We start from the raw sequence: 23371 nt of genomic DNA, 5'->3' as shown, positions 1-23371 counted from the left end.
GAACCCTTACCAGATAGGTAGGTTTTATTTTTGAACTTTATTCACAAGGTTCTGAGATTTAGATAAGCACCTTTTTAAAGTTACGCAGTTAATAAGTGGTAAAGCCCGCCTTAAAATTCGAGTTTGCCTGTCTCCAAATCCATCACTCATGTGCTCATTGTCTAGTTTTTAGTTATTCTTCAGGAGAAACGCCAATCCCTCTCCATGCTTGGAATGAATAAATTAGTCATCATCCCCAAACAGTAAGAAAATACAATCTAAAAAGGAAAATATATTATATGAGTGTGTTATGATCCTCAGCTAAAATTTACAGATTTTGAGTGGAGAAATTTAATTTGAAAACTCAGTTTTTCAAGAATTCTATCATGCTGAAATTATTTTTTAAAAAGAGATTTTAAAAAGAGACTAAACATCACCATATATTTGATCCCCCTTACCGTCATCTAACCCTAAGTCTGGGTGGTGAACACACAATGGGATTTATAGATGATGTAATACAGAGTTGTACACCTGAAATCTATGTAATTTTACTAACAATTGTCACCCCAATAAATTAAAATAATAATAATAATAATAAATTCATCATGTGATTCCCTTGGGAAAAAAAAAAAAAAGAGACTAAACAGTCAGTATTTTTTTTCCCAGTGGTATTGTCCTCCCTTAATCTAATCCTAGATAATTTTGCAAAACCTATCAAGGTGGATTGCCCTAACATGCTCCTCTCTTAATATAACCCTATCTCAAAATAAATAGGAGACAGACAGAAGTGTCTTCTGTGGCTTTCTTGTTTTCCTTCTCTTTCTTTCATTTGAAGTTGGTGAGGTGATGATGAAGATTAGTCACAATAAGGGAAAGCTTTTATAACAATTTAAAATTTTTGAATAATTAGAGACGTATTTATTTGCATAATGAAAGTATGTACTGCATTTGTAGGGTGTTAGCAAAGAGATTGGGAAGAAGATTCATAGAATCTCTGCTTGGCCTTTTTTGATTTCCTTCCTGTGTTCCTTGGCTTTCCAGGGGACTGACTTTGTGAGTCTAAGAGTATTGAGCTAGGCAATGTTTCACAAGGAGCTTCCCCACAACGTGCTACCCTTTCTTACTGCAGTGAAAATAGTGTATTCATGAAACAGATGAATAATGTATTCATCTGTTCTATTTACCATAAAAGATGATATGTATGAGGGACTTTTGCAAGGCCTTTCGAGTGTAAATAGCCAATAGAGTTAGTCAATTTGGCTTTGCTCTTTTTAAATTCTTTTCAGTATATACTGCCCCGCTTTTGTGTTCTCATATTTACTAACTATATAGTAAATATATTGCACTGATTCTTTTCCATTTCAAAGATTCAGACTTTGAGCAAGATGGAATTAGATTTGCATTTTTTTTCAAGCTTCTAATTGCATTTTGATGAACTCCTTAGTCATCAAACAATAGTCAATTAACAAGTGACCGATTTGCATAAAGTATATGTATACTGTGTGGGCTAGTGCAGAGTCATTTGGTACCTTTCCTGCTGTATTTATTGTTCCATTTAATATTGTACCAGTAGAAAATGAAGTTGTATATTTGGAAACTGATGCAATACTTTTATAGCTTATTAACTTAGGGTAGTTATCTGCATGTTATATTGCACATTGAATTGCAACTAAATGTATGGCATAATATTGAAATACAGTGGCAACTAAAAATAGTTAAATTATTATCGTAAACATTGACTCACAATGAAAATGAACACATTTATTGACATTTCTATAACATGTAAACAATGTGTTCCCTTTTGATAACTATTGTTTTTCTCTTGTTCTTTTTTTTATTTTTTATTTATGTTTTTTTTTATAATTTGCTGCTTGCCATTGCAGGAAGTAGAGGTTTGTATTCAGCTTCTGTATTTCATATTTTATTTTTGATTTTGTATGAATCTTTACATTTTAATTACTCATATACACTCAATTCACATTATTTTCCCCCTTAGGATGATTATTTCCGCACTTGGAGTCCAGGAAAGACCTTCGATCAGGGTAAGAATCTCATATAATTTTAAAATAAAAATCTATGATATTAATTGTTTAGATTTAAACATACAAAATAGGAGAGCGTAGGTGAATGGCAAAGTTCATGCAATAATGACTTTCATTTGAGAATAATATAGTTAGAAAGAAGTTAATTAGGTGTCACGATTATGTCAGGGTGAGTCTTATTTTTAGATACATATTTTAGATTACTGATTTGGGCTTCTGAACTGTACTGTGCCCCTTTTTCTTAGTTGATACAAGTCACTTCATCCAGTTTTCCAACATATTCAAATGCATTCACTAGGAAATATAATTGTTTGTATAAAATTTCAAAACAAATGGCTTTGGTGTCTCTTTTTAAATAAAAGCTTTCATTTAAAACAGAGCTGACTGGTAATTAGATTTGGCTGGAGTCTTAGTAAGACCCAAAAGAAAAAGTCTTATAATAATTAGGAGTACCTCCGCCTCTGGATACACATTTTGTAGTTTTGGTTTCTTTACTTGCGAAGACAAAGGAGAAAATATGAAAGGGAAAGGAAGTACTTCCATATCTACAATGGGAATGAAAACATCACACTCAATGCAATCATAATTACATACATAATTAAAAAGATGTGTTTACTAAAGTGTAAAATATTAGAACCAGAGCCTCTTCCGCTTAAAATTTGAAGCAAAAGAAATTTTTACTGTACATGGACTATAGTAACCTTACAGAAGATATTAATCTATGAAGTACTATCACTTAAAAAGAGAAATCACTATTGAGAATAAGACATACTATGTTATTAAATGAAGCCTTGGGTATTTTGCTATGTCTCCAGACTTTGGACTTAGTATGTAGAATGAATGCCGCAACAGCCAGCTAACCTCTCTGAGTGGGAAGCAACCTAAGGAAACGTAGATAGGGCCGTCATCCACACTGATCTTAACCTGTAACCTATAATCTGTAACAGTCATTCACATCCAATGCCCCCTTTCATATCAGTTTATTTCTTCATGTGATTTCACTGGTTTCTAGTGTGTTTGTGGAATCTGCATTTTATAATTTAAAAAAATGATTTTGATTTGGCTACTAATAAGTCAAGCCAAATGTACTAAAAGATAGGCAATGAAAAAATAATGATATTCAGAGTAAGATACATTTGCAAACTTCCTTGGGAAATGAATTTTTATGATGGAATCATAAACCTTGAAAAATCGGTGTTATGTATGAAATGGATGTTAACACTTACATTTGCCGTACTTGGTGTATCCAATTACAATAAAGATGCTTTTTTTTTCTGTGTGTGTGTGTGTGTTGATGTGTCAAACTTAGATTTTCTTTTCCTAAAAAATAAAACATGAAAATAAAAAAGTTTGTTATAGGGAGGCTTCCAAACCCCAATATGCTATAACACTGCTTTACTTTAATTTTCAAAGAAGTTTTAACCTACTAACTTGTCAAAAAACACCATATTTATCACACAGAGAAAAAGTTCATGACATGATAATAGCTAATATTTATAAAGAGTGCCCTCAATCCAGTCACTATTCTAAGATTTCAATATATATGTTTATTTAATCTTTAAAACAACCCTGGCAGATATTTGCGAAAGGTGAGGCAGTAAAGGAGATTAAGCTCCTGCCCAGGATAATAGTACTGCAAAGTGGGAGAGTCAGGATTTGGGTCTAGTCTGAACCCTGAACCCCATTTCCTAACTACTACATGGTACTGTTACTCTCACATTATTGCTCTAAAATGAAATAATGGCATACTAATGAAATTTTAAAGTTTATGCTTTAAAAAAAAATACTTACTTGAACAAACATTAGAAGTAGAGCTGGTAGATTTGTTTCTATACTTTAGAAAAATATTTTGCAGACTATCAAAAAAAATACTTACTTGAACAAACATTAGAAGTAGAGCTGGTAGATTTGTTTCTATACTTTAGAAAAATATTTTGCAGACTATCAGACCCTAGGTTTTGATAGATGGAACATGTATAGTTGGAAAACATATGTAAGAAAGTTATATATGGTAAAAAAAATTAGATTGAGTTACATGTATTTGTTTTCTATTTGTTTTTGGTTTTGAGTGAAATTAACCAACTCCTTTGTAGATCACACCAAGAAAAATTATTTTTTCCCCACGTAGCTCTCAATAAGATAGTGTGCACCATTTGGATAAACAGACTTGAGATATGTTAATTTCTAATATGTTTCTTGTTCCTTCTGATGACAGAATCTTCTGTTAACTAGTCTCAAAATGTGATTGAACTGTTGAATATAAAATAACTTAGAAGATTTTTAATGAATGTTTATAGTTTTTAATATATTATACTTTTCACTGGTTTATTAACAGCCGTAGTGCATCAATATAAGTTGATTTTTCACACTTTCTTTGGATGCTTTGCATATTTCCTGAAAAGAGGGATGAAAAGCATTCCGTGGAATTACATTTTTTTACGTTGATATTTATATCATTTTTACCGTATTCGTTATAATTTTTACTTCCATTTTTATATAATGCTCCACAAAATATGTAGAAATTAATTCGCACTAATGAGAATGTTAATTAATCTTTCATAATACAAATGACATAATTTCTTAGCTCAAAACTCCTCTGTGCATATGTGCATAAATAGGACATACATTCACACATAAGTATGTATATTATATATATATATATATTTATATATGTATGTATAAATATATATGTATATAATATATATCTATATTTGCATACCCACAAACACACAGACATTTGCACCTGAAAACTTGCTTCTAAGCAAAAATCAACTGATTGTTCATATATATCTTCCTTCTGGCTTAACTATAATAGATTATTCCATCTCATATATGTAATTTTCATTAATCAGAATATTTCTACTTTATCACAAAAAGGTAGAGTTTGGAGAAAATATAGTGGTTTTAAGTGAATTTAAGTGAAACTATTTTGGTGATGGTAAATCTAAAATAAAATAAAGCATACTGTTGCCAAAAATAAATTGCCTAGGACTATCTCCATGTGGAATATTCTGTACCATTACTTCTCTTCATTAGTGGGGTTAATCATGAGTTAACATGGCAGCAATTTGCTGAAAAAATAGTTTTAATGAGGACATGATCTTCTTGAATATGACATAAAAATTCTGTGTTTACTACAGCAAATAAAACAAGAGAGGCATAAAGAAGCTAATGTGGTACCATGGTAAATATTTTAAATAATTTAATGAACGCTTTGGATATACTGTAGCTTTAAAAAAAAAAAAATACTGACTTCTTTCCTCTTCATTACTGTAACACTATCTTTTTTGTGTGTCACAGATTAGTTTGGGTGTGTAAACTGACAAATCTGTGGCATTTTCAGCAGTAATTCCTGACAGGTGTTTAGACAATCTACTTGTACAAAGTGCTATTTCTACAAGGATAACCGTTTATTCAAAAGTTGTTTTCTGTAGGATACGTTATCTGTCAGGTGTCCTGAGATGAAAGAGTTGGAAGTAATATGTGCTTTCTATAGTTCCCTAATTTTTCTCTCCAAACCAGTTTGGAGTTTCTCCACTTGGTCTCTACTGTGGCCATGAATTATAATCAATAGACTAATAATAAAGAAGTGAAATTTAAATAGGTCCAGAGATTTCAGGACACATCAGTTTTATGTTATTGATGTGTTTCGTCTGTTTCTGCAGACTTCTGGCCATATGGAATTAGGGGCAAGTCGTGTAACTGATTTAGATCAGCACCTTTCTGTCATTTCACACAAGTTTCTTCATGTACTCTCTTCCTAAATCTGGACGTCTCTGGGATGGGTAGCCTGACTCCTCCTGGCTCATTAGGTTGCATTTAATTCAACAAAAGTTCTTAAAAGGATGGTGTATTTGGGAACCATTGCTGTACTCAAGCTGCTTGAAATCTATCCAGGAGAGATAGACGTGCGAACAGCTAACCTTGTATCTAGATGAGCCATTCTTGCAAGGATTGGAGGGGGTGAGGAAAAAAGACTCATCTCTTTGAAAGGTCAGTCATATACTTAGCCAAATATGTATCTATTGTTTCTGTCATTTCAGAATCAGTTTCTAGAGCTTTATCTGTTTCTCCTAGTGTTTCGCATCCATTTGCAAAATTTGTCACATATACCAACAGTCACAGCTTGACATGTCTGTTTGCAATAAGTCTCTGGCTACAAAGGAAAAGCTGTTGAAATTTCATCGAGAGCTTTTATTCCCTTCAATAAACAGAGCTCTTATGATGTATGAGTGTAATTATTTCTGAAATTGAAAAAGAGTAGGATTTGAGAAAATGCACCCCCCCACCCCCAACCTATCTTTTTCTTCTTAAAATACATTGCTATGCTTCTTCAGGCACGGTACCAGTGGATTCTTGATTATTGTAGGTATTGATTCTCTCCCAGGTAACTTTAATTTTCACTTGTTTACATGAGGATTATTATTTTCTTTTTTCATGTGTATAGATAGTAGTTATTGCTAGTAGTCAGAAACAATAGATTGGTCTCATCCATGCTTCACAATAGAGGCATGGTAGTACCACAATGCTGCTTTGTTGAAGAGCTTGGAGCCTTTTGATGTTTTTCTAGTGGAGAAATTTGGTGTTCCCAGAATTGAAATTCAGTGGAATCAATAATGCATAATTATGGTTATATGATTACAATGTTTTCTAAAAATGCTTTCAATCATTTAAAAGTGCAAATTCTGAACCATTATTTAATCTGAACCATTACTTGATCAATTCAGACGAATTGATTTAGAATTTTTGTATCGTTTTGGAAAAAATATTTTTCAGGGTACTCAAGTGCTGATAGCCATGCCAATTTACATCATGTATTAGTCATGTAATCCATGTTGGTAACCTTGGCTTATAGAAAGCCTCTGGAATACATCCAAATAAATTATATTCAACCTGGAAACCAAAAGTGTATATTCATTTACTCTATGTCAGATTTAGCACCTAAGAAGTACATAGGGCTTCCAGGTGAGAAATGTGTTCCCTCTCCCTCTTCAATTCTGATTTCTTTATACAGGAGTGGTATTTAATTTGTTTTATACCGTAATCTAGAAAATATAGAAATCACGAACCTTAGATTATTTTCTTATGTATCAAATAATACTTTTTGCCCCATAGATAATAAAGATTGTATAAAGGTCTGTGTTTTAAGAGCATGAAATTGGGATTAGTAATGCTTCATTTGGATCATTTCACAGTAGTCTACATAAGTGTGCAAGGAGGCAAATTATGTTTATGTATTTTTAATGACCTTATGTGTTATTAAATTATGAATCAAATTTATACAGCAAGGGATTGATCAAATATACTTTAAAGGTGTTCAGATATTTAAGAAACAATTTTGTCATCTCAAACCTTGTTAATCTAACAGTAATACATATTGTGAAGATGGAAAAACGGTATATGAACACACACACAAAGATATGTGTGTGTGTTTTATGTAAACATCACGATAAAATATATATAACATAAAATTGACCGTTTTAACCATTTTTAAATATACAGTCCAGGGCTATAGAATACATTCAGATTATTGTGTAATACCCACTGCCATCCATCTCCAGAACTCTTCCATTTTCCCAAAGTGAAGCTTTGTACCCATTAAACTATAACTCTCCATGACCATCTCCTCCCAGGTCTGGCAACCACCATTGTGTGTTCTTTCTCTATGAATTGTACTACTCTAGGTATTTCATATAAATGAAATAATACAATATTTGTCCTTTTGTGACTGGTTTATTTCACTTAGCATTATGTTCTCAAGGTTCATTCATATTGTAGAATGTGCCAGAATGTCCTTCCTTTTTAAGGCTGAATAGTATTCTATTGTATGTATATACCACATTTCATTTATCCATTCATCCATGATGAACATTTGGGTTGCTTCCATATTTGGCTTTTTTGTTAAAACAGCTATTCTTTTGAGAGCAACAGAAAGTTTCAGGGAAAAAACTTATTCACCTTTTTGCATTTGGTGCCAGAAGTAGGTGTGGAAGGGGTTTTAAAATGGATTGTAGGGATCAAGAAAACCCCCAGATAAAAATCATTGTTTCCATTGAACAAGCACTTCCTATGGATCAAGTGGTATATGTAAGACAATCATTGTACTAACCTTAAAAAGTAGATACAGTATTTAATTTACAAAGGAAACTGAAGCTGATTGAGGTTGATAAAGGTAAAAAGCTAGTACAGGTCATAGCTAGACATGAAATCATGGAGTAGTGAATTTTGAAGTTCATTTTCTCTTTGATTATGCAATGCTGATTTAGATTTAGCTCTATGCATATTTGCGGTCCGTTTCTCAACTCAGATATAACATCTTTTCATGAAAAGACATGATAAGAATGACACGGGAATATAGGTAACAAAAAGAGTCAATCAGCAGATACTTGTTGGATCATATTTAGAATTGCTCTAATACTGAGGAAGGAGGTGTTTGTAACTTGTGTTCTAATTTTCAGAACATAGAAACTAGATTTTAAACTCACTTATGTAATTTTTATGTAATACGTGCAAGGGTTGTTGCATTGGGTTGTATTTTCATTGCTTGTGAATAACTTACAGCATATCTGTAAGACAAAAAAACTGTTTCAAAGATGTATGACAGTTTCTGTGGAATATTTTCTTGGAAGTTACTTTTTGTTGAAGTATCCTGACCAAAATGCTCACCCCACTTCCTTATATGCGATGTAGAAAAGAAATAAATGTGTTTCTGGAATATCAGCATTGAAACTTAGATATAACTATGTCTGATCACTAATTAAGGAGCTTCCACCTCTTTACTATCTCTGATGTCCGGCTTTGAATTAAACTTTCTACTTGGATATGCCATTCCATCCTCATGTAACATTTATTATTTGAAAACTACTTCTTAATATATATCATTGTTTCCAGTTTTTTGCCCTATATGCTTGATCAAGAATGAGTAAATTCAGTAAACATAGGGGTGCACATGTTTTTTTGAATTAGTGTTTTGGATTTCTTTGGATAAATACCGAGGAATAGAATTGCTGGGTCATAAGATAGTTCTATTTTTAATTTTTTGAGGAGCCTCCATTCTGTTTTCCATAGTGGCTGTATCAATTTGCAATCCCACCAGCAGTGAACATGGGTTCCCTTTTCTCCACATCCTCGCCAACACTTGTTGTCTATATACACCCCTATGTTTGCTAAGTGCTATTCACAATAGCCAAAATATGGACACAACTGAAATGCCTTTTGATAGACGATTGGATAAAGAAATTGTGGTACATTTATACAATGGAGTATTACTCTGCCATAAAAAAAGAATGAAATCTTATCATTTGCAACACAGACGGTCCTAGAGGATATTATGCTAAGTGGAAAAAGTCAGACTGAGGAAGACAAAGACCATATGATCTCACTTATATATGGAATCTAAAGAACAGAATAAACAAACATACAAATCAGAAATAGATTCATAGACGCAGAGAACAAAATGATGGTTGCTAGATAAAAGGGGAGTTGGGAGTATAGATGAGAATGGTGAAGGGATTAAGAAGCACATATGCACATTTTAATAGTCAGAGTGGTCATGGAAAGTATTGGACTCAATACTCTGGAACAGTAATTATTTTGAGAGCTCATATGAAAACTATCTCCCTTGACAAATTTAGAGGACTTTATGATTTTTCAAAACATTGGGTTACAACAAACTGTTACATTATTATATTAAACAGGATACATTACAGTTTTATAATTAACACAATGTAATCTATTAGTTTTCTAAAGAGCACAGTATGTTATGCTAACGCAGAATACTGTTTCCCCGAAAATAAGATTTAGCCAGACCATCAGCTCTAATGTGTCTTTTGGAGCAAAAATTAATATAAGACCTGGTCTTATTTTAATATAATATAAGCCCATGTCTAATGTAATATAGTATAGTATAATATAATATAATATAATAATATAAAATATAATGTAACACCGGATCTTATATTAATTTTTGCTCCAAAAGATGCGTTAGAGCTGATGGTCCGGCTAGGTCTTCTTTTCAGGGAAACAAAGTACAATTCTTGGAGCCAATAAACCAGGCTTCCTTTTCCTGCTTTTTCAACTATTAAGATGAAACTCAATTTTCTACAATTTAAAAGACAGACTTTTGAAAAGAATGTGTCAGGACTCCCCCGCCCTGTTATAATTACTTTTCTTTTTTTAATTTAAAATAATCTGATAGAAAAAGTCTCTTTTGAGTGAGGTGTTAAAAGATTTATCAGTGTTTTACCTCTAAAGCCTGGGAATTGTTTCTGTTACTTTTTAAGTGAGATAAGAAAGCCTAAACGTAAAGGTATTTCTTCAAACAATGTTCTGTAATTTTTTTCTTTTTCTTTTATTTCTCTTCTTTTTCTTTCTTTATTTTATTTATTATTTATTTATTTATTTATTGTACATAGATTTTTTTGTTTTTAGGACAATTTTAGGTTTAAAGCAAAATTGAGTGGAATTTAGAGTTTCCGTATGTCCCCTGCCCCCATACATGCATAGCCTCCCCCATTACCGACACCCCCAACACACACACACCAAAATGGTACATTTGTTACAATTGATGAACCTACATTGATACATCATAATCACCTAAAGTCCACAGTTTACATTATTGTTTATTGGTGGTGAACAATCTACAAGTTTAGGCAAATGACACATCTCCATCATTATGGTATACGGAGTATACTTACTGCCTGAAAAATATTCTGTGCTCTGCCTATGCTTCCCTCCCTTCTCATAACCCATGGCAACCAATGATATTTTTATTGTCTTCATAGTTTTGCCTTTTCCTGAATGTCATGCAGTTGACATCATACAGTATATATAGGCTTTTCAGACTGGCTCCTTTCACTTCACAGTATGCATTTAAGGCTCTTTTAGGTCTTTTCACAACTTAATAGCTCATTTCTTTTTAGCACTGATGTCCACAGTTTATTTATCCATTCTCCCACTGAAGGACTTATTGGGTTGCTCCCAGGTTTTGGTGATTATGAGGAAAGCTGCCATAAACATCCATGGGCAAGGTTTTGTGTGGGCACAGTTTTCAACTCCTTTGGGTAAATAGCCAGGAGTGTGATTGCTAGATCATATGGAAAGAGTATGTTTAGTTTTGCAAAGAAACACTAAACTGTCTTCCAAAGGGACTGTATCATTTTGCCTTCCGACCGGCAATTTTGCATTCCCACTGCTTTTGCTCCACAGCCTCACATCCCTTATTTGCATAACCGATTTTCCCCTTAGATATTAGGACCTGTAACCCTTATAAAGAATCTGGCAATAAACTTGATCTATTATTCTTTCTATTTTATCTAGAAATCTGTGCACATGTTCAGAACCCAGGGATTATTTTTGATGATATAATGATGCAATTTTTTTTAACCTTCAGAGGAATTTATTATTTTGCTTTATCTTGAAGGGGTGGTTTAAGTATTAAACGCTCTTAAATATGGATTGCTTTTCTTCCCACATACTAACTTGATACATACTTGGTAAATTAGGGATATTTCAATCAGGCCACTCATCAAACTTACTTAGGGAGTATTTTATACACAAATGTGGGAGCCCATACCCTACCTGTTGCATCATTAGCTCCGTGTCTGGATCCCTGGACTTTCTACTTTTCAGAGTCTCCAACAGATACATCTCACCCAGACCTGATCCTTAGGTTAAAAAAATGGTAACGTGACTGTACTGTAGTCCTCGTTTTTGTTCTTTTAACTCAGTGTTCTATAAGCAGCAATTTCATTGCATTATCTGTTATTTTGGGAAAATTTTTACTACATTTGACATCTAATTAAAGCACTGCCTAAAAGTCTAATTAGTGGAAGAATGGAATTTTGAGTATGCTTTTTCTCATTCCAAGACAAGCAGGTGATCTTATCTGTTTCATGCAATGCTTATTAATGAAGGTATGTTTAACTGTATTACAATTATAATTTAGGTTTACCATTTATTGGCAGTAATTTGGTTTCTTTATAGAGCATTTTCCTAACATTTTCACATGAATTGTTTCATTTGACCCTTACACACAGAAAAATCTTTCAAGGTTTGTAAGTGGAATAAGATTGTTGCTAATTCTAACACATGAATAAACTGGGAATTCGGGGTTTTGATTTGCTCAGTTACACAAATATTGATGAAATGCAATTGAGATTACCACTTAGCTCTTTTAGATACTAGTCCTGTGATTTTCCAAGATATCACGTAGCCTGTTAATTTATTAGTGGTGTTATAATAATGGTTTCAGAGCAAAATAGCCTGTTTACTTAGCTCATTTTATTAGAGCGTAATTTTCATAAGCCCCCCAAAATTAATAATAATAGTTGTAACTTCTTGAAGTCCTACCACATACCATGAGCATTTACTTAATATCCCACTCAATTCTCACATCAACTCTTTGTATTGCTCTTACTTTGTTCCCATGTTTTGTTTTGTTCTAACATTATTATTGCTCCTATTACAGAGGAGTAAAACTGATATTCAGTGGGGAAAAATAATTTTCCCCTAATACAGGTATTCTGAATAAGAACCAGAATTTGCATCTATCTTATTTGATTCCAAATTCTGAGGCTTCTCTCCTCACGCACACTACCTGTGGACCATGACCTGGGCCACCATTTATGCCAGGGGACCTGGCTGCATTCATGAGCAATGACTGCAACTTCAAGTTAGACCTAATGAGGAATCTGCCATTGCCTTTAGAGAAAGGACTGAATCCTTGCCACTCACTGTAACTTTGTATAAATCATTTAATCAAACTCTTTGGGCTTCTAATTTCCGATCTTTAAAATTAGGAGGTTGCAAAAATGATTTCTAAGTTCTAGCCCCAAAGTTTTATCTTTCCAGTGTTATGTAAGTCCTGTGAATGGCATGTTAATGAGTAAGTCTTTGAATGTAAATGCTGACATTATAACACTTAATTCCACTTAATCTTCATTCACATTAGTGTTAAAAGAACAGTAATTTTTCATTGGAAGGATGAATTTAACTTTCAAGAGAAAGTTGCAAAAGTAATATTTCAGAATAATATTTGTAGAAATTATTGTTATTATCAAACTTATTTTAAAGCACTTTATCATCATACACATTGCTGGTTAAGTATCACTTAATAAATATGTCTGTAATATTGTGCAGTTTTCTTATACATTCTCATCTGAGGCTAAATTTTTTTTTATATGATTAAAAGAATGAGACTTGCTATCCATCCGTAACTTTACAGCTATTTAATGAGTTAGTTTGGGACATATGCAAAGTTGTATTAAATAATTATTAATATAATGCTAACCATTTATAGTATGTGCCACATCTAGAATTAGAGCTCATGCCATTAATCTAGTCTGGGGCTTCTCTACTATACTCTGCTCCAAAATTATTAGCTACAACTTTTAATCATCATTGTAAAAATGAGCTAATTATTGCTGTATTGCAGTGGGGTTGGTTTCCAGTTAAGGCCAGAGCATTTAGAAATTAAAATACATCTTAAAGCAGGATAAGAGACATGTTTAAAATTTCAAAGGGACCTCTCATGCAAGCTAGGAGGCAACATGATTTTAGGAAAATTATGTGGGCTTGTAAATCAGATAGTGCTATGTTTGAGTCTAGGCTTTATTAATGATTAGAGTCTAATTATTAGATTGTAAGTCTTTTATAACGTAAGAATCAGTGTCATGTGTTGAATTGTGTGTCCCCCAAAAAAAAGATATGTTGAAGTCCTAACCCCCAATACTTCAGTTTGTAACCCTATTTGGAAATAGGGTCTTCGCAAATAAAATCAAGTTAAGATGAGGCCATCCTGATTTAGAATGAGCCCTAATACATTATGGCTGGTGTCCTTATAAAAAGACAAGGAAGGAGACGGTTATACACGTAGGGACCACCCAGATTGCCGACAGTCACCAGAAGCTAGAAGAGACATGGGGAGTAGATTCTTCCCCTGAGCACCCAAGAATGAACCGACACTACCTATGCTTTCAAGCATCCAGAAATGTGAGAGAATAAATTTCTGTTTTTTTTTTAAGCCACTTGGTTTGTGGCACTTAGTTATGGCAGTACTAGGAAACCAGTACAGCTGGTCATATTAAAATCATGTTTAAATAATTTCTATACATAGTGCCTTGCATAAGCATAGGAGCTGCTATATAAACAAATATCTTCCTTTGATCTAAATGTCAAACATACTGTATATGAATTAGAACTTTTAGTACATGCATTTTTAATTTTATAACATTTTACATAAAGAGTATATGTGTGTTGGATGAATGTTCTTGCTTAAGCAACATCTATTTTTCTGTCATCAGCACCCTGATTTTCTTTTGGGAAAACATGCCTCACTACTGCTCTTAGATCACAGGTTCTCTGTAAGTTGATGTCACTCACTCCCAGATCAGGGAGTGGTTGAGTGACCCCGATCTGACCCAGTGGAGCCTCCTTGCTCCCTGTTCTCAGCAACTATTTTAAAGATGAGAACACGACCCAAATCAGGCCATTGCGATTCTGGGATGAGCAAAGAAATTAGAGGAAAGAGAAGCTATTAGGTTGGTACTAAAGTAATTGTGGTTTCTGCAATTATTTTTAACCTTTTAAACTGAAATTACTTTTGCAGTAACCTAATATCTTTTTGCACGTGTAGCTATATAATGTGATGGAAGTTTGGAGATAACCAGGGCCACCTCAGCAAGAATACCACATACTGGAGTGCACTGTTACAGGAGGAAACAAGTGAAGCTAATCCTGAGCATACGTTCGCTTTGGGCCCTATGTCCAGCCTCATCTGAAATGAGTTGCAATCATAGATGTTTCTAACTGAAAGTATCCTAACCATATAGAAACTAATACCTGGACCTGAGTTGTAAGAAATCCTGAAGTGTTTGTAGTTAGTTGGCTGAGCTGAGGTAGAGGCCACAGCATGGAGGTTTCCCAGTTCTTGTGTAGGAAGTTGTCATTTCCTGCTTCATTATAGGAATGCCTATTCTGTGGCCTGTGGTCTCTCTGTGGAGTTTCATATTATGCGCCTGTTGAAACTGATCCTTTTGGGGACCTGCTAGATAAGTACTTCTTTAGAAAATTCCATATATTGGTAACATACAATTGCATTTTCCCCAAAGCTTTACTTCATATTTCCATGGCTGGTCTTGTCATTGTATCAGTAGCTTAAAAACAAAAACAAAAGTTTTAAAAAAAAAAAAAAAAAGGATCTTAAAAGTCTTTGACCTTATAAACTAAAAATTCAGTTTATGTAATTCAATTTGGAGAGACATTCGGGAAAATATTGAATTTAACTAAGTTAAGCCAAATTAAGTAGTTGGTATGAACCTGATTTTCTTCCAAGGTCAAAGCCACTTCCTCTTATTAAGTTAGTTGTTCTAGGTGACACAGCAGGTTCTTTGTTTCTCTTCCAGTTGGCCCTTAACAGTGGAGAGTTGAGTGTCTCCTGGGCTCTGTTGCTTGAGCAAGTTGCGTGTGGAACCTGAACTGTGAACATAGTGAACTAATCGGGGTAGTCATGTTGATGGTGCTTTGGGATACTGCAAAAATTCTTGAAAGTTGGGGGATGTTACTCTAAAATTTTAGATCTGGGTAATTTAGATAACCCACAGCAAATGTGTCCCTACTTTGCCCTTTGCTTTTAGGATGGTAATGAGTTGCCTCAGTGAAGAAAGCTAAGCAGCAAGAGCCTCAAATTCCCAACCCAGCAGTCTCTTCTCAAAGGAACGCATAATTTATGAACTCAAGTCTTCAGCCTATGTTACCACTTGATAATGGTCATGTTCTTTTATGCAGTAAGAAAAACATATCAGAAACTAGTTCCAGAAATCTCACCCAGGGAGAAACAAAACATCACTGTAATTTCTGAGACTAAAATTACAAAATACTGAAACAATAAGGATGTCTAACAGTGCTGTGCTTATTGTCATCACAGAATAAAAGGGCATCCATCCCTCTGGTCCACCTAATTTTTTTTTAATCATAAAATTGTAGAAAGTCACAGGAATTTTTATTAGAATATAGAATCATGTAAATGATATGTGACTGTATCTTAGCATAGCTGTCAGTCGTATATTTTCAGTGTAATGGATTGTAATTGGCAAAGGATAAAAAAGCAAATACAATTTAAGAGTAGATCATGCTATTTAAAAAGTTTTATATGTCAAAGGACACGTTTTAAAGGCATTTAGCTACTTTACCACAAGTCTTTTATTTGAGAAATCACTGAATAACACTCTAAAATCATCCCAAATAACTGTCAGCAGGAGTATTTTAAAGTGGATTTTTGCATTTTCTTGTGTGCCTTGCTTACCATGGGACTGAAAGGCATTTCTGGTTGGAGCTGTGAGTCTGCATAGGACTGAAGTATGGATTTAAATAAATGAGGTCAAGGAAGGCAAGTGACATGCTTGAAGGAGAGGAAACTCAAACTTTTGGTGTTTTCTACTTAATGTAGAAAAGAGAAGAAAAGTGGATAAAGGCGACTGTGAAGCCAGACCATCAGACCTACATACCTAGGGAATACATTTTGACATATAAGGTATACTAAATAAAACTCAAATGGTCGAGGTAATTTCTGTGTGTTATTAGAATTGTCATCTTCTGGCAACGGATAACTGCATCAGTATGAAGATTCTGATTGAATTTTTTGACAAGGTGTGTTAAATGGTCTTTCATAAACATTTAAAATGTGTAGGTGAAAAACAGAATTTTCTTAATGAGTGTTGCATTCAACAGAAGCTCAATATAAGCTCTGTGTTTAATAATATTATTTAAGCTGGGATAAAGAATTTAATTCAGGTCTAGCCTCTAAGGGGTGAAAAGTGGAGGTTATTGAGGTAGATGGCTTGGAACTGAGTTGCCTACATTGGATGATACGGGATTGCGGAAATCAAATAAAAGTAATATTTGCAGAACTCCTGGTAGTAGCCACCTGAGTTAGCAGGTCTTAGCTGGTAATTGTATTAATGTTCCAAGACAACCCTGTGGGATGAGAATGTAGCTTTGGCTAATCCAGGACAGGTCTAGTTCTAAAGGCAGGAAACTAGGAAAAGTCTCATAGCCAGGGTTCTGGCAGGGAAAGAAGATGAAGAAATAATTACCAGGGCTAAAGAAATTACAGCCCAGGTTTCAGGCTCACAGAGCAGCCTGGTATCACATGAGAGACACACGATCAGAGGTGGGCTTGCAGGAGTTATATACGAGTATGGTTAATCTACTTGAGAATGTTAACTCGGAGTTCTTCAATTTCCTTCTGCCTAAGGAAAGTATAAGCTATAGGGACTTACGCTGAGTTGGCAGGTGAGATTTCCGTTTAATACCATAGGAGAGATAGGTGTTTTTCATCATCTCTTACATTATTTCATCTGCTTATCATGATACTTAATTCTGCCCTGCTCAAACATTGCCCTTCAGCCCAAATGTCAGGTCACATTTAGGTGTCATGATAACCACATAGAAATAACGAAAGGCATAATGCAAAAATACATGAATACATACATACATACACACATACAACGAAAACAAAGGAAAAAAGGCACACTGATACATCAGGTATTTGAGGTAATCACAGTCTATAGAAAAAAATGGCTTTTTTTTTTTGTCTTTTTGACCTGTCCCCCTAAGACTTTATCCCTGTTTGTGTTTTCCTTCTATTTGGAGATGACCTATGTGTTAGAGTTGACACTGTTGACTCTCTCTTACTTATTAACCACTAATCTAGTTTGTTTTGTTTTGTTTTGTTAATCAACACTGAATAGGTTCCTATAAAGTTTTAAACTAATTTATGAAAACTGCCTATTTTATCAATGGATTTATCTTAATTTGGGAACTAACGTATTACTCAAAATATACTGAAGTACAAATGTGTTGTTGGCAAAATTATTGCTTAATATATGAAGAGTCTCAAGATTTAAAAATTCTATGTGGACGTAAATAACCTTTCAAACACTCTGACATTTTTTTCCACCTTGAAAATTACATCATCGTTGATTAGTTTAAAAATATCTGCCCTTTAAAATAAGTTTAGTATTGCTTTATAAGCAGATATATTAGACTTCAGCAATTTTTTTCTAACCAGAGAATTTTTACTTTAAGATAAATTTAAATTCTTACCAGATATATATCTCACTTTATCTTTATTAAAATATCTGATATTGACAGTGCATGTAAGAGCTATAATTTTGATCATAGAACATGACTTAAGTCATGCTGAGCTGATAAAAACTGAAGCATCACCACGCTGCCAAGTTGGCTTCCATATTGTAGCCCTGTTTTTAATTAGATGGTTAAATTGCCATCAGCTTGTGCTTTCAGACCTCATCTCTATCTTTCCATTAAGCAAATGGCGTTCAGTTTCTCCTACTGAGAAATACAGGGATGACTTTTTTTTTTTAATCAGTCTTGCCTTTTTCCATGCCTACTTTCTTGGGTTCTCAGCAGTTTTTGTTTGTTTGTTTGTTTTTGTTTTGTTTTGTTTGTTTATGAAGCTTGGATGTTTTAATTTAAATTCCATCTCTACTGTTTCAGTTTATTATCTTGTTCAAGAATGGCTTTTTGGACATGAAATATCAATAACTATTATTTTATATGTATAATAAATTATTTTGTCCCCTATTCCTAGGTTGGCTACATTTAAATAGCTTTCGAGAAGTCAAGAGAATTCAGAGGGTTTTGAGAATCTGGAAATCTTTTAGTTCCACTATTCAGATTTTTCCTGAAAGTTAATTCTTATTATAAGACAGTTGAGATAAAAGATGGTGGCTACTTCTTATTTATTTTTTATATTACATGTAATTTTTGTTGGCTAGAAGGGCATTCCAAGGTCCAGTAGTATATAATAAACTTCATAATTTATTATTTAGTAAGACATGTTTATTGAGATAAAATAACTGATGAATTTGAAATGCAATTATTGGAATAAAACAAAAAAATGATTGTAATTTTGTAGAGGACAGTCTTCATCTAATAAATTCAAGTGGAGATTAAGAGTTTTCTGATAAGAGCAACCTTAAATTCATGTAACTGTTATCGGTAACACTGGGGCAGAAGCTGGCAAGGAAGATTCCTTTAGCATCCTTAATAACACTGCACTTTTGTCTTGAGAATCACTCTGACTCATCATGGGTGGGGCATGAGGTACCTACATGCCATGTAGTTACGGACTCAGCATGATTCTTAGGTTATTAAGGGTTTGTTTCTGACTACTCAGTCTTCCACTTTGCTATACGCAAACAAGGAGTGATTCTTCCTTCATAGTTGTGAGGATTAAATAATGTACAAAGCTTTGAGAATTATACTTAACCACTAGTAGACACTTAATAATAGTAATAAAAACAGTAATAATGATGACTCATGGCATATTGTTTCTTGATTTACATTTTTTAAAGAAATATACGTCAATTTTTTCTCAATTGTGATGTTAACGTACACATTTAGTTAAAAATATAAACCCTTAAAATTACCAACCAAACATTATTTTGTACTAGGTAAGTGTTCACTTCAGTTTTAAAATGTCATATATTAATACTTGACACTCTTGATTTCCTACTGCTAAATTAGTTAGCGATGTTTATGATGATGTCATGATGCCGTGAAATGACTAATATAACATGCCAGTAGCGCTGAACTAAATTAAATCACAGTGGTAATAATGGGAAACCCTGCTGAGCATCTCTGCTAAGCATGAGCAATTAAGGAATAAAACCATTAGTTAGTTGTAACTGAAGAATTCATGTTTATACGTAGTAGTTTTTCACCAAAACTTGAAGAGGATGAATCCATATCAGCTCAAAATAATGAAATAATCAGTTATCATTGCCTCATTAGCATCTTAAGAGATAATGCCTATTGAGCCCTTTAGTATATTTCCCAGAACCTAATTAGAAATACAAGTTACAATTTTTAGAATTGGGTACAGGGCAAATATTCATCAAAATGTCATTCAGGTTGAGCTCTTTTCTTCTAAGTTTTTTTTTTTTTTTTGCTTTTTCCTATAATAATAAAATTGAGATGAAATAAACACATATCTCTTAGTAGAATACTAAAGTCGTCTCACCTCTCACATAAAGTGGATGATGAGAGGTCCTGCTCTACACTCTGCCTGATGGAATTGACCTCATCGCTACATTTCAAGGTTATCCCTGAATAGGACCATAATGCATTGGAATTCACGTCTGACCTCTGGTAAACCTGGGCCATACTTTTGATCTTTATCATCACATGAGGCTACAGTTGTGAGTTGAAGGATTTGGCACAGCAATAAGACCAAGTACCATGAGTATCTTCGTAAGGTATCCCCTCCGTTTACTCGCCTTAGACCAACTAGGCCACACTCCTATATGTACAATTTTTATTTAGTAATGGGATTTTGCCACACATTACAAATCGCCTAGTTTATAATGGACCACTTGGGCTACCTATTTACTTGGTTTCCCATGGTCACACCTTGGAGATAAGCTAGTGATTCTTTTTCAGGTAAGTAATATTTGACAACAAAACAGAATTTGCCTCAAATGAAAATCCTAGGGTTCCGTACCATGATTCTCCTATTTGGTCTTGTGTCATAAGGCCCAGGTAGCCAGGCTGCTTGCATCTTAACCCGGACCTGGAACAGACCCTTCCTTTGCTCCAGGTCCTACCTAGACAGGCAGCTTCCTGGTTATTCAGTACATGGATAGGAGCAGCACATTCAAATCATGTGGGGATTTCACTATGTTCCAAACTAATGGAACTTCTATAAATTTTGCCAAATGTGAGAAGTTCCTGAATTTTTCCAGCATTTATCCCATTCTCTGGCAAGTAAATGAATGAATAACTAACATACAGAGGTCATATTATAGTATCCAGATATTATTTTGGTTATATATGGTAAAACCCCACCGTCTGATAAGCGGGGTCCAAAGGACCTAAGCAGTTAAAGTGTTCATATTTGTATTATTGTGAAATTAAGAAACAATCTAAGCATGCTTGTATGTCTGTCTAGCAGCTCCATGGGTTCATTTGTGATCCGAAATTATCTTTTGGATTGCTGTTTGGCGCCACCTGGTGGTGGCTGTTTGAGCTGTCTCTGTACAGTTAGGGACAATTATGACAATGGCTATAATTTTAGGAATCTCCCAGTTAGTTGGTTCAAATTATATCTTCATTATCTGGGGGAACTTAGCTGGGAGAGTAATGAGGATGTGGGACTCATCTGCTTTCTGGCATTTCTCTGCTTTGGCTCCCTTGCCTAAGCTGCCATCTAAGGACTTTGGGCACCCACTTTTGAGAACTTGACTGGAGAGCAGTAAGACCATGTTGCCCATCACTGTTTATATATCTACACTTAGAGGATGGATGGATAGGCTATCACAGATTTTACTGTAGTAGTTTTTCCTAATATTTTTCTCCCATCAGAACCAACTGGCAAGAAAATGGCAGCAATGGAACTAGGCAAATTTCTTTTTACTTAAATTATTTATGATGATTTAAATAAAAATTCAGTGGATCAGTATATATTAATTTTTTCTATGTTTTGTTTTTCATAGTAGTAAATATTTGCTCTAAAATTTGGTTTATTACTTCAAAAACTAATTTTTTTTGTTCTGAACATTTTGTTTCAAGATGGAATTTTTTAGGCTCTGGAATTCTTATAATCTATACCTCACGGATTGCATAAGATTATGTTTTATTAATCTGGTTTCACTATATAACCCAACTAAACAAATCCTTCTTTGATGATACGGTCAGGAAACCTAGTTTAATGAATCTAAGAGACTGTGAGATATTTTCAGTTAGGGTTTGGAACTGAAAAAACAAACAAACCACAAAAAGCATAAGTTTGCATCATTTTATCACAACCCTGAACATTTTTCTGAAAATGTACAGTTTCTGTGATTTTTCTTCCCTTGTTTCACAACTTCTCTCTGCTACATGGTTAATCTAAAAAAGATCCATTCCATACCATAGAATAATCCTATGATCTCAGTCTTTCAGACTCATTGTTAGTATGCTTCAGTAAGGCCAGCGATGATGCAATTAGAATCTGGAAAACACTTTTCCCCAGCTGTCTTCTCATAGCATATTTAAATTTAAAAATTTAAACTGAGTTTTTTCGAGCTCCTTCTTGCGTCTTATAGTGAGGTATCCAACTTCAGAGGAAAATTATGTACAATGGAGTGAAGATTTTGTATCTCAAAAGGCAATAGTGCAACATAAATTAACAACTTTTGAAATAATGTATCCGTTATATAAGTTTTAAAGTTGAGCAATAATATACGCAACACTCTATCCTCTTCAGCCTCATTTCTCCCTTCATCAATTATGACTTACTTTAGAATCTACCAAGTGTCTGTTCCCTTGTTGTTGTTGTTATATGGTGTTGTTCTAATGAGTACGTTCTTTTTATTTTCTAATAACTTCGAAAAACACATTTATAATATTTTACATCAAAAGCTACTTATAGCGTTAACATCATAGCCATGCATCTCTGCTGCTTCCTTCATGTTTGGAACGTGATATGGTGCCACATTTTGTAATTCTATAGGCTTTTATGTCAGTAACTAGAGTTGGATTCTGCTGTAATGATTTAGTCCGGCCTGATTGTACCCTGTTGCATTGTTATTTTACTACCCCAGAAAAGTGACTACGAATACATTTTGAATGTTTTGCAGATTTGAATAAATACCTTAGTCAAGAAACCTCTCCAGTGTTTCTGCATTTCTAAATTAGGCCTTTTGTGATATCAACTTGCCAGCTATGGCGACCTAATGCTTTGATAGATCAATGCTAACGTTGCAGTCCTATAGTAAATAGCAATTAGAAATTTTCATTGGCACCTGGGTAAAATACAGACTAAACTGTCTAACAAAAGAAGCTGACTGACAGGGCTCTGAGCATCAGAAAGTGCACTATCATTTGATTTAGTTATCCAGGAAACTTAGAGGTTTTAATCTAATTACAGCTAAGTAGGTGGCAGTCAGTGAAAGCTTCATTTAACAATAGTCAGATCAGTACTTAGCAAAGGATTGCCTTTTTTTGTAACCAGTGATATTAATTGCAAATGACAAACTGAGGCTAAGAGAGATCCATAGGGCTCACTTACCTGCTAGGGTGATCATCATTGTTTTGCTAAGATAGTCTGTTATTGTGGACCTTGCAGTTCTGTTGAAAACGCAACATTAATCTCCTGAAAGAAGGACTATTTGAAGAATATTTTAAAAAGCTTTAATTCGTAAAATATGTTCTGAAGATTACTATTTGCATTAAAAAAGTATTCTTAGTTGTAAATTCTCTTAACTTGTTACTTCAGCCAATATTATCATTGGTTCTGTAAAACAGTCTTCATATATGTAAAACCTCTTTCCACTTATAGGATATTT

At 33.9% G+C, this 23371-nt stretch overlaps 1 protein-coding gene across 4 annotated transcripts in view; it reads left to right on the top strand.

The window, feature by feature from the left end:
- SPOCK3 (SPARC (osteonectin), cwcv and kazal like domains proteoglycan 3) overlaps window positions 1-23371 on the top strand; it is a 335282-nt gene that overhangs the window by 124241 nt on the left and 187670 nt on the right. For 3 of the 4 annotated variants that reach the window (XM_074338292.1, XM_074338291.1, XM_019731467.2), the window contains exon 3: window positions 1976-2021. The exons of the other annotated variant lie outside the window; for it this stretch is intronic. In XM_074338292.1, the coding sequence (XP_074194393.1) occupies window positions 1976-2021 (46 nt within the window). The remainder of the gene's footprint in view (window positions 1-1975; window positions 2022-23371) is intronic. 4 annotated transcript variants of the gene reach the window in all.

Source organism: Rhinolophus sinicus, linkage group LG07 (genome assembly GCF_036562045.2).
Source record: "Rhinolophus sinicus isolate RSC01 linkage group LG07, ASM3656204v1, whole genome shotgun sequence".
Taxonomy (NCBI): domain Eukaryota; kingdom Metazoa; phylum Chordata; class Mammalia; order Chiroptera; family Rhinolophidae; genus Rhinolophus; species Rhinolophus sinicus.
This window is presented reverse-complemented; position numbering and strand designations above follow the sequence as displayed.